The sequence below is a fragment of the Phyllostomus discolor genome, chromosome 14 (assembly GCF_004126475.2).
Source record: "Phyllostomus discolor isolate MPI-MPIP mPhyDis1 chromosome 14, mPhyDis1.pri.v3, whole genome shotgun sequence".
In the NCBI taxonomy this organism is placed as follows: domain Eukaryota; kingdom Metazoa; phylum Chordata; class Mammalia; order Chiroptera; family Phyllostomidae; genus Phyllostomus; species Phyllostomus discolor.
The window spans coordinates 39,752,255-39,765,042 of NC_040916.2; the positions used below are offsets into that span (position 1 = coordinate 39,752,255).

Consider the following 12,788-nt stretch of genomic DNA (forward strand, 5'->3'; position numbering starts at 1 on the left):
CTCCCGATCCCATCCCACATTTCCTCCAGAGCCTTTCTGTTTCCTCTTGTACCTCCTCCTGCTTCCTTCCTATGGGCTCCTCCTCCTCCTCAGGATGAAGTAGACTGCAATTTCTTCTCATCCTTAAAAAAAAAAAAAAGCAAAAACAGGCAAACAACCCTTTCATGACCCTGTGCAATCCTTTACTTGTTTGCCCCTCTCTCCTTAAATTCCTATTCCAGTTTCTTTGTGAAAGAGCCCCCTATAGCCCCTTGGGGCCGCTGTAACAGAATGCTGCAGACTGGGTAGCTTATAAACAACAGCGATCTATTTCTCACAGCTCTGGAGGTTGGGGAGTTCAAGGTCGTGGTGCCAGCATAGTCGTGTTCTGTTGAGAGCCCTTTGCCTGGTTCATAGCTGGCTCTTTCTTGCTGTGTCCTCACTTGGTGGAGGGGGCAAGGGATCTCTGGGGGGTCTATTTTATAAGAACACTAATCCCATTATGAAGTGGCTATCCTTATGACCTGGGCCCCTCCCAACGGCCCTACCTCCTAATAACATCACGTTGGGCATTAGGGTTCCAACATAGGAATTTTCAGGGGACCTGAACATTTAGACCTTAGCAGGCTCCCCACACTAACCATTTACTTTCTCATTTCTCAATTCTCTTCTCAACTCACTGCCATTTGAGCTCCACTCCCGTCTTCCCTTGCAGAAGTTTTCAGGAAGGTCAGCCATGACTAGCTACTGGTCCAACATACAGGACGCTTTTTGGTTCTGATCATCCCCGACCTCTCTGCTACCCACAGGGCTCAGTGGAGGTCACACACCCGGATTCACAATGGAACACACTTTTGGCAATTATAGTCAGTCCTCACAAGGCCCAAGTCCACATTTTCCTCCTTTCGTGCCTTTTCTTTCTGCCCCCGCCTCTGAGATGACACAGTCTATGCTATGGTTCTCAGCAGGCGACAGCCATGTAGTTCTGGACTGCACTTCCTTTTGCGAAAGGAATTTTGGTTGGTGCAGGAGGGGTGAGGGTTGCAAACTTTGTGAAAGAAGGGCTAGGGGCGCGATACTGGTGTCCGCTGGCCCCTGTGGACGCTATTCAGTGTGAGCGTGTGAGAAATGGGTTTGTATTATTAGTTCAGCCTTGGATAGCCTAAGGAATTACATCCATTGGAGAAAGACAGTTTAGGTGGCGGCTACTGAAAGAATGCAGGGAGCTAAGGGAGACCCTTGCCTGAGATTAAGAAATGGATGGGAAATAAATGTTTTGGGCTTTTAACTGAGTAGAGGATTTTATAATTTAAAAAATTTTAAGTTAAATTTATCGGGGTGACATTGGCTAATAAAAATATATAGGTTTCAAGCGTACAACTCCACATCATCTGTATATTGCATTGTGCTTACCACTCAGGGTCCGAATTCCTTCTGTCACCGTATATCCAATATCTGACCCCCTTTACTACCTCTCCCCTCCCCCGCCCCCTTTCCCTCTGGTAACCACCATACTGTAGACTGTGTCTATGAGTTTTTGTTTGTCTTGTTCACTGGATTTTTCAAACGTGAATTTCTCACTGAAGTCTTAAACATGAGCGGTAGCTCTGATTTTTCAGACCTGGGCATTGCTACTTTAGTATTGCAGATTCCTCAACCACAGTTCTAATCCAGACTTCTTCCTTCCCTGAGCTTCAGAGCCGCACATCCAGGGCCTGTTTCTGTTCCCTCTCGGGTGTCCCATAGTCTTCTCCAACGCGACACTGCACTTGGCTTTTCCTCCCGTGCTTCCACCCTCTTCCAGCCACCAAGACACCTGGGAGCAATTCTAGGTTCCTCCTTCCTTCCTTTTCTCTTACAACCATCTACTTCTTCATGGTAGGGTTTCCAGTACATTAGTTAGAACCCTCGAGACTCTGGCCTTTGTCCTCCACTTGTGCATACTGAAGCTAGGTAATCTTTAAAAAGTCCAAATTTGATTTTGTGACTCATTGTTTAAAATCTTCCCAGTGACCTCTGTACAACGATGAGACTCCTTAGTTCAATGTACCAGGGCCCTTCGTCTCCTCAGTTCTCGTCGTGCCCTCTCGGCTTGTTTGCACGCTCCCTCTGCGTCCGTCTCCTTGCGCGTTGTTTCCCGGGAGTCTCCTGGTCTTCCCTACCCCTGTGGTTGCCTTTCACTTGGCCGATTTGTGCGTGTTCTTCGGGACTCAGTTTGGAGACCTCAGAACTTAGGAGACCTCTCTCCTGTGACCATTGTCCCTGGGGTTGAGTGGGTCCCCTCTGGGTTAGTGATTATCGTGATGTTTATTTTATGGGAATTAGACTTGCCAGCTCTTCCCCACTCTAAGCTTCTTCTAAAAAATTTGTTTTAGGGAGAGGAACATAGATTAGTTCCACTTTTTTAAAGCGTTCATTGATGTATCTGCCTTGACGAGGGATCAAACTCACACCTTGGCATAGCGGGATGACACTCGAACCAACTGAGCTGCCCCACAGGGCCCACGACTCCAAGCTTCTTAAGGGCAGAGACTTGTCTTGTTCATCGTAGCATTATCAGTGTTGTTATAAAGAGTTTTTTCCCAAGTGTACAAAATAGTAGTACAAAAGCAAAGTAAAGAAAAATAATTCTAACATTCAAGTAGGTTCCACCTTACAAGTCAGAGAAGACCCAGAAAAAATAGAGGGACTTTGGGGCTATTAATACCACATCTTTGAATTAAAATAGAATTGGGAAATATAGCAAAAGCTATTCATTAATTCAGCAAATGAATGTGTTGACATAGGTATGTGTGGAGGTATCTTCAGTTACACATGATTATGTACGATTAACAATGAACAAAACATCTCCCTGGCAACATAATTATAACGGTACTTAATATTCATTAGTTGCCAGGTATACTAAGCACTTTGTTGGTTACTTGTTTCAATTTAAATTTTTTCTATTTAAGATAAAGGAAACTATCAAAAATTATATAGGAACCCACCCCCTCCCCCCCAAAAAAACCCCCAAATACCAGAGCTTTGAAAGTGTTTCTGGCACACCAGCAAAAAACTTTATGAAATCAGCACAGATTTTGCTTTGTAACATTCTGGATATTTCCCTTCTGTTGTTCATGTTTCCGTATCTCCAGAGACAGACATTTGAATAGTGGATTCTTGGAATGTGTTTAGCCTTCATTGTTATAATGAGGATATCGACAAAATGATGAATGACATTTTGCATTGGTGTAGTCTTCTTACCTCTCAGAGGATACCTCCATATATGATTCCTTACTTACTTGTAGGAAAAATAATGTCATGTTGAAAGAAAATAGAAAACCTTTGTCTTTCTTAAAATATACCTTCCTCCAAATTTGATTTTGATGAGTCCAAACTAAAATGATGTATTTAAACGACTGGCTTCAGGGACCCGTGAGGCTCCTCTCGAGGGATAGGGAAAGTGGGGTAGCTGACACCGAGGGGCCAGTGGTCAAAGCGCATGCCAGGGGAGCTGTGAATCGGGAAAGCTGGGTGTACCTCCTGGACTCCCAGTTGCTGCCCTTAGAGCCATGGGCACCACGTTTTACCCAGGATACAGAGGATGCCTTGAATCTTTGATAAACTTCTTCCAAAAGGGAAGATGCACGGCCTCCCCCACTGCCGTCTTCCCGCAGCCTCGCTCCCACCGAGCAAACCCGTCAGCGTTCCTCGCAGGGGAGAGGAGAGCAACTGCTGGTGTTGCCTGCGTGGGGGGCCGCGTGGGGGGCCACACTGGGCCCCGCACCAGTGTGCGGTTTACAGATTAAACCGTGGACGAAGAGGAGCTGTTCTGGGGAAGAGGTATACTCTGGGTGAAACTCTGTTAGTTGAAATACAGCCATACGCCACGAGAGCCCTTAAAGTGTTGCTTTCGAGTCCAGCTCCTGGCATCCCTCTGTAGAATTGCTACCACTGCTTCCCTTTCTCACTGTATCGTGTGGGTGGATGGGTGACCTTTGGATACGCTGTGTGAAGATGTGCATGAAGATATAACAGGATTCTAAGATAAACAAGCAATTGTAGTGCATAGAAAATTTAATTTGAAATATTTTAAAATATTTCATCAAGAAGTTCTAAGTCAGGGCTTTGGCACCAGATGCTTAAGAAAATGTTTGGGTCTGACCTCATATCAGTACAGGTAAACAGACATAAACAAAATTTTATATTTGTGTGTACACATATACACATATATGTATACATGCATACACATGCACACATGTATATAGCCATGTTATATATGTATATATTCAAGAGGTACATACTCAATAGCTCTATATAGTTTCAAGATATATAGGAATTCAAGATGTATATATACATTCAAGATATATATATATATATAAATCTACCCTCACTCAGAGGTGGAATTCTCTAATTTTACTCAGGGCATGTCATTTGAAAAAATTACTCCAAAAAGGTACATTAATAAGTAAATATAATTAAAAATGGACCAGGAATGAAGAGATGACCCACCTCTGCTCTTCTACTTCTAACTGTTGTGTTTTTTAAGGTTGTTAATTGGGATATGCAACCAAACTCATTTCTGCTGACGCAGAGGCCAGTCTGAGCGGGAAGAAACCTGAGTACGCACTTGGCCCTGTCTTCGCGCAGACAGATGAATAAAGCCATCAGGAGACCTGGGCTGTTTGTCCTTCGCTGAAAAGGTGGTGTTTCTCAACTACTGGGGTATAAACCCCTATTTTGTGAAGGGATTGTCTTAGATACGGTGAAGTAGCCACGTGCAATTCCATTTTCAGCTTGCTTCCAATCTGACTTTTTTTCCTTTTCTAGAAAGGCTGCGTAGCCGTGGCAGGCGTGGCGGGAGGGGAGGTGCCGCTCTGTCTGGGAGTGAGACGGTTCCAACCATGAAGCCTTCTCAGCACAGTGAGTTGTAGCTTCTCGAAGCGCACACCGAGAGACCTGCGCTCTCACGCGTGTACAGACTCGCTTGGCGGTCTCAGAGTGCGCGGCACTTTCACTCTCGCGTGTGGCCTTCTCAAGTGCCATCATAACAAGAATGCCATGATTTCCTAAAGGTACCAAGTTATTAAAAATGGACAAATATGTCCATTTAGACCCTAAATTTGGGTTTACATACTTAAAATGAAGCATCAAGACCATAAAGGAACATGACAATTTTATTTTTATGGGGGCCTTGCCCTGAGAAAAACAGGTTTCTGGGGTGTGTGTGTGTGTGCGTGTGTGCGTGTGTGTGTGTGGACATAGTTTTGCTTCTTTGGATATTCTCTCTGTGTGTGCGCACAACCCGGAGAAGGGGCTCCTCTTTATTTTGGGTTGGCCAAGGAAGCTCATGATATAATATTTGACTTACGAAGGATTTTGTTTTATTAATTTAAGCAGTGAAAACTGTACTTTTTCATCTATGAAGAAGGGCTCCCTAGGTGAATAAATAAGAAAAATACACAAAATTAGGAAAATATGTAAACTCAAGTTATGAGGTATTTTAAAGATACAGTGCCTGTAAAAATCTCTTTCCCACAAGTGACAGCTGCCAGGTCTCTCACTTGAGCCTTTCTGGCCTTGCACTTGGAGAAATATGGAGGAGTCTGAGAGAAAAGCCCTTTTGTGGGTGTGACGGTTGCAGTAGTTCAGAGCAGCGTCAGGAAAAGAAAGTAATAAAGCGATATTTAAACACTTTTATATAAGAACGAAAATATTTCCTTAAAAAGTCGTTAAAAGGCTTTTTCTTTCTCAGTCCTTACAAGTCACTTTTACAGGACACGCGATTGTCTGTGGAACCCTCTTTGCGGAGGGAGTTTTTTTTTTTGTTTTTAAATACTAGGAAAGTATGACTTATTCAAATTAGATTTTCCATGCTATATTTAGTTGTACAGATGTATTTAGGCCTAAAACTGTGGTTCACTGTATTCTGGGGAGAGCATGTATATAAAAAAATCCCAGGAACCTTCACACTCTCCTCAGACCCAGCCCATTTTAACCCTGCACCTCAGTCTTTCCATTCCTGTGGCTTATTGCTCCTGTGAACCAGGGGTCCCTGAACTCTCTGTACCGAACTCTCTGTGGCTAGACTCTGAGAAACCGATCCATTGTTACTCGCGTTTCAAAGTTTCTGATCTTTTTCTGAGAGTAAATATTCAATAGGCTGTTCCTTTCACTCTAGAACCAATCAGGAATTCCCAGAAAACCCACTTCATTCTATATAATGCATATACCGGAAGCACAGGAATCACACGCAAACACGCTCCCAGTCAGTATACGTAGGCATTCACTCGAGGGTAAGTCAGTGATGAGCCAAACATACATACATGTGCAAATGTACAATTGAGAGAAAAGTATTTAAATCCTAATGTCCTTTGAATATGAAAAATGAACCGGGAGACAGCTCCTGTGACGTGTATATGAAGGCTTTAGATTGTGGTTTTCTCATGGGAGTAGCTTCATATCACGTCTCTGGAGTTGCGTATTGCACAGCAGAGGACCATGCTGAATACCATGCCGAGGATCTGAAAGGGAAGGACGCACGTGTTAGTGACTTGCACGTTACAGAAACTGACGGAAAGCACCTGTGTGTCTCACTCAAGCTAACAAGTAATAGGACCAACAATTACTGGGTATAAGTGGCATTCTTATATATCTCCTTAATTATGACTACAGATTAGAGACTTCTGTATTAACTCTGCCTAAAATGCACTCCAATTTCACTATTGTTGAAAAGTAACAAGGCTCGGCTGGAAGAAAAGAACTCTACGTCTAGCTTCTAGAACAGTTGTTAATAATTATAAAAGACCAATAATACAATACTGTTTTGGGAATTTAATATTTTAGGTTAATTTCAGATCTCTTCTATCTTTGCTTTGAGAAGAGTTTATAACCACTAGCTGTTTAAATATACCTGTGGTCTAAATAGTTGTCCATGGTTGGAAACAGTTTGAGTTTTTGCAACAGTGACTGCAGGTGAAAAAGTGAACCATCTCTTCATTCCTGGTCCATTTCTAAGTATAAGTGATCCTTCACTATTTAACTCGATAGTTTTACCAAAACATAAACCAAGGTGTTTGAGCTATGATATTCCTGGTGTCTTCTACGTCTTGGATAATCTTGGAGAAGCCAAGTTCTTGGCAAGCTCAGTAGCCACTGAGACGCTTTGAACAGAAGGGTCCCCAAAGATCCTTGTCCTCTGTGCTTCCCCCCACCATTCTGCAGAGCCAGAGGAGTGCTCTCTGCGGGCCCGATGTTTATGAACTATCGTCAGTGTTCGTTTAAAGGAATCATTGCCATGACTCTCTGGTTCTCTCCTCAATCCCACCCTGTATCAGATGAGGGTCTGCAAATGCCAAGTTAAAGAAGACATGTGTTTGTCTGTTATTTCGGAAGGGAAGGGGTAGGCTAATTAAATAGGGGAGTGGCCTTCAAGCTTGGGCTGGGCTCCAACCCTCTGGCTGACGGAAGTCAGCACCAGCGTGTGGCAGGGGAGACACCTAATGGACATCTGGTTAACTGACTGCTCTGTGCAGCTCCTACCACAGGAAGAAAAGAATTAAGGGAGAAACTCGGGGGCCACTGATTTGAGGTGGCCAACAGAGGGAATGTAAGGCTGGATGCAAGCCTGACCTCACCCAGTTTTACTCTAGAGGGTCCCCTCAGGAAGAAACTTTACCAGCCTCATCCTGTCACTGTCATGAGGCAGGGGTGACCTAGGAGGCTCATTCGTAGAGACTAGAGCATTGTGAGGAGGGTCTGTCTGGTACTTCTGTTACACAGAACGTTCTCAAATGTTCCACCTCAGGATGGTGATCAGGCTAGCCCCTGGACAGGTGGGGAGGGCCTGAGAGGTATCCCTGGACTGGGGGTCCTCAGCATGGTGTATTGCCTGCCTCCCCACCGCTGTGCTCCAAACATACACAGGAGGAAAGATGCTTGAGTGTCTCCCAGGACCTGCCCATTCCTTGATTTCCTTGCAATTCCCATTGCCCCCACCATAGCTTAGGCCAGGAATCAGCCTACATGTAGGGTTAGAGGGTAAGTACTTCCTTAGCATTAGCCGTTCACACTCAACCCCCGGGGAATGGAAATCACTTCTTTACCGGCCCCACCTGACTCCAATCTTGCTTCCCTCCGACTTTATCTCCAGGTCCTTCTAACCCTCAGTGGCTCCCCTCTTTCTACCCGACCTCTGAAAGGACACAAAGACCTCAGTTCCGTGGACCCTCACACCTGTCTTTGTCATCTCTTCTTGCTACTCCCACCACACCCTTCAGTCCCTAGCCATTCTCGCACGCTCTTCCTCTGCACGTTAGGAGTGCAGAGCCACCTGCAGTGCCTGGAGGCACTACGACCCACACAGTCACAAATGCTCTTCCCTCTGCCTGGATTCTGCATTTGGGAGCATACAGATTGCATGCACAGCCAGCATGCATTCAGTGCTATGTTCCAGGCACTATCGTTTCTAATAATACTTTGCATGTAGTATTGTGTTTAATCTTCACGACAATCTTAAGAGGTTGGTACATTAAAATCCTCGTTTTACAGGTGAGGGAATTGAGGCACAGAGAAATTAGGAAGCTTTCCCATGATCCCAGGGCTCGTAAGTAGCAAAGCCAGGAGTGGAAGCCAGACAACGTGATCACGCCAGAGCTCATGCTGCTCAGCGCCACACTGCGCTGGCTCTGCAGACCACAGGTGAGAGGGTTAACCTGATGCTGTTTTGCATTTCTAACTGCAGGGAGAGACCAGAACTGAAAATCACTGGTCTAGTTTAAGCTCGGTGGCTTTAAATCGGGAAGTTATTACAATGATAAACTAAGGTTGTCATTATGCTATGATATTTGTATCATATTTTAGAGAACTCAGGCTTAATGTATTCAATTAGCTTTTTTTGGAGATGTCCTGTCAACAGATGGCTTTGTCTTTTAGAAGACACGTCTCCCAAGACACTGCCGTCACACGAAGAGAAATAAGGTGCAAAGGCACGAGGCTCCTCAGAGGGCAAAGGCTATGTTCTGAGACTTTCTCACCGTGAGAGCTGCAACTCCAATGCCGACAATTCCGATGAGCTGGAGCTTAACACTGATTACCGTCTCGATTTCGTCAATGCAATTCTGTTGTGGAAAAGAAAAGTCAGCAGTAACACCTGATGGTACAGTCGTCCCCCTTTCTCCGTCCCTCTGGGGGACACGTCCTGAGACCCCCAGTGGATGCCTGAAACCGCGGACAGTGCGGAACCCGGGACATAGTAGCATTAAAGATAATCACTAGCATTGTTGGTGCATTCTTAGACACAAAGCTTATTCTTCATATACAACCGTGTGCTTTTTCAGCTCAACATTGGATTTCAAAACTGTTTTCTTTCATTAAAAATTCTCTAAGATTGTGATCATAGTGGCTGTAAAACACTTTCTCCTATGCTAGTACATCACTTGTTAAGACAGTCCCCTGTTGTCACGTATCAATGGCCTATCCGGGGTTTTGCTCTTAGGATGACGGTGCAGAGAACACGACCGTGCAGAAGTCTGTATCCGCAGCTCTGATTTCTTCTCTTAAAATAATGTTGAGCAGTGGCATTTCTGGACCAAAGGGCATGAACTACTTAACCCATCAGTCTTACATACTCATATCGCCCTCTAAAACTTGTGTACCAATTTGTCTGAAAATGCTCATTTTACGTTATTTGTGCCCCACACTATATATTATTATCAAGGGGAAAAAACTTGGCCAATTTCATAGGTTAAATAATAGCATCTCTTTATTTTAATTTGCCTTTATTTTAAACATTATTATTAATTGCCTATGATTTCGATGTGTGGAGTGGGAATTTGGGTTTCCGGTTTCCTGGACTCCCTCCCCCCGTCCTTTGCCCGAAGCCACACTGTGTGAAGGGTGCCCTCCCTTATTCGCCCCATTTCCTGCAGCCTGGGCTCTGCCCTCACTCCGCCTCTGACACCGGGTCACCGCTTTTTAAACACTCAGTTCGGTCAGCTTTCCAGTACATCCTTGAGCGTTTAGTGCCCCCACAAGCCACCACATTTTCTGCTTCTGCGCTGTTGCTTAGGCTGCTTGGGGCAGGCAGGGCTCCCCTAGGCCCTCCTGCCAACGGAAGGTTTCGACAGAAGTCACTACTCCGGTCTGCCTCCCCCCACACCCCGGACCCCTAGCCTCTGGCCTCACCCAAGCCCCACCCGGCTTTCACGGCTTCACGCACAGTTTGTGCGCACCTCTGTCGCTGTGCTCAATCCACTGCCGAGGTCGCCTCTGCTGTCAGACTTTGAGTTCCTTGAGAGCAGGGACTTTGTGTCACTCATCTCTGTGTCTGCAGTGCCTGGTAAATGCCGAACTGACCTCGGTGGCAGCACCTGGCCCTGGGGACAGTCCCTGTTCCCTCGTCCTGCCTCCTCACTGGTGTCTGCCTATTCCTCCTCATCTCCTTATCGGGCAGCTCTTCCTCTGGCCATTTCTAAATGTTGTTTCCCAGAGCTCTACCCTTCTTCTTTTCCTCCAAACCTAATGGAGCAAATCCAATCTACAGCTTTAAGATTCCCAAACCTCCCTCTTGAGCCACAAACCAAATTTTCCAATTGCCTACTGGGCGTTTCCACTTGGAAGTTCCTCTGGCTCCACCAAATCCCCGTGTTAAACACTGACCTCACTTTTTTTTTTCTACAAAATTTGCTTGTTCTCTATTCCTCCGTTCAGTAAATGATGTCATCATCCCTCCAGACAGGGAAGCCAGGACCCAGCAGTGGGCATCTGGCTTTTCTCCTGTCTCGCTGGTCACCAGGTCCCGCAGATGTCACATTCCAGAAGGCCTTTTCCTCTCCATTCCAGCCTCGCAGTCCAGCTTGTTACCAGTGAGCAACTATTGGCTGGCCACGTGGTTACAGCTTTCCCACCTGGTCTCTCCAGCTCCAGGCTATGCACCCCCTTGAGTCCCCCTTACTGCTACTATGTCAGACTCAGAAAAACCCAAATGCCATCCCAGGGTCCGCCTGCAGTGGCACCCTAAGCATGCGGCATGAAGTCCTGATTTCTGGCTCCAGGAGAGTATTGGAGGCCCTTTGAGAACAGGTACCCCCTCTGCAAGGACTCACCTGGGCAGGCCCTTCCCGCCCCCACACTCTCCTGGATACAGCTGCCTTCTCTGGCCTCTGCGTTTGCCTGATGTCCTCTACCTGGAGCGTTTATTCCTTTGTTTGCTTGCTGAACTCCTATTCATCCTTCAAAATTCACCCTCAGAATCACGCCAGGGGAGCCTCCCAGGAGCCCTCGAGTCCCGTGCGCCTGGCTGAGTCTCTCGTGCTACCACGTGGGACGACGCCTCCCTGGATGTCTCCCCAGCCAGAGGGTGAGCCCTCGTGGGCAGCGGCTGTCTTACTCACTTCTCCCAACTCCGAAGGACTCAGGGAGTGTGCAGTGGGTGCTTCACAACACAAGCTGGGAGTAAATTCTACCCACCCCTTCACAGCCGAACGCCTCAGGCATTGGTATCATTGTTCCCACATTCTCCTATTTCCCTCATTTCCCACGTGGTACCTGTGTTTTCCCCACCGCTGCACTGGAAGCACGTGGTGAACACCATTAACCGTCTTCTAAGCACCAAATCCAACAAATTATTTCCAGCCTTCACAGTCTTATCCTCCTCCCAGCATCTGACTTTGTGGACATGCCATCTCCTCCCTTGTTCCCTGGGTGCCACTGTCGCTGGGCTCTCCCTGACTCCGACTCCTCCCTCGCAGTCTCGTTCTGGCTGCTCGCCCTCGGCGGACCTCTTCCTTGACCCGTTTTCAGCCACGTCTTCCCCATCCCACACTCTCTCCCTGCGTGCTCCCATCCACACCTGCCCATACGGCCTTAGCGACCACCAACATACTGCGATTCCACACCCACGTCTTCAACAAAGATTACCTGTAAGTCCCACAGACACCCGAAGTGCAAACTTGACCGAGGCTGAAGCTGTCCTCCGCCCGCAGGATCTGCTCCTTTCCCACACTCGCCTGCTCAGGGAGTGGAGCCTCTGCCCATCACACTCCACTGACGCAGAAGTCTGAAGCCTCAGCTGCCGCCTCTCCTTCCCGACTCAGGCCCGTAAGTTGTCCAGGCCTGACGACTTCCGATTCCACCCCCGAACATCTCTGAATCTGTCGCTTCCTCTCCCTCCCCACTGTTGTCACTTGCTCTAACCCTTCATCCCCTCTTACCAGGGTGACCACTGGACGTCACCTAAGTGGCCTCTCTCCATAGTCTCTAACCTTTGACTCTCCCAGACACACCCAGCAGCCTGAATGCTCTCCCTGCAATGCAAAGCCGACTGTGTTAATCCTCTGCGCTGCCCCAAGCTTCCAGGTGTGAAATCATGCCTCGAACCGCCTCTCCAAAAAACGTTCCTCACCATTCGCTCTGGACAACCTGTTCTGCAGTCCTGGGGCATCATACCGAGTGCCTCTGCCACTGCTGCTTTCTGGGCCTGGAATGACCTTCCTTTGTCGACACTCAGCTCAAGGACCCCACGCTCTGTGAAGCTCTCCTAACCCTGTCTGCTGTGCACCCCGCACAGAGTTCAGGCACAGCACCACGTCCCTTGACAAGCCTGTGAGGCCACTGAGAAAGGGACCTGCGCCTTTCATACCGTTTTCAGAACTGGCGTGGTGCCCGACACACAGCGCTTAATCATCAAGTACTTACCGGCATTGAGACTCCCACACAGAGACGTGGGGCAGCATGCTTGGGTGTGCGCTAAATTAGTGAGCCACATCAGTGCTGTAGCGTCTGCATCATTGCCCAGGGCCCGGGAGATGGGGACCCAGCTCTCACTCAAC

At 47.1% G+C, this 12,788-nt stretch overlaps 1 protein-coding gene across 1 annotated transcript in view; it reads right to left on the minus strand.

Annotated features, from left to right (window-relative positions):
* Window positions 1-4,019: 4,019 nt before the first annotated feature.
* TSPAN2 (tetraspanin 2) overlaps window positions 4,020-12,788 on the minus strand; it is a 40,139-nt gene continuing 31,370 nt past the window's right edge. The window contains exons 7-8 of the mRNA XM_028502775.2: window positions 8,994-9,077; window positions 4,020-6,482 (exon numbers count right to left, since the gene is read on the minus strand). Coding sequence (XP_028358576.1) covers window positions 6,417-6,482; window positions 8,994-9,077 — 150 coding nt within the window. The 3' untranslated portion in view covers window positions 4,020-6,416. The remainder of the gene's footprint in view (window positions 6,483-8,993; window positions 9,078-12,788) is intronic.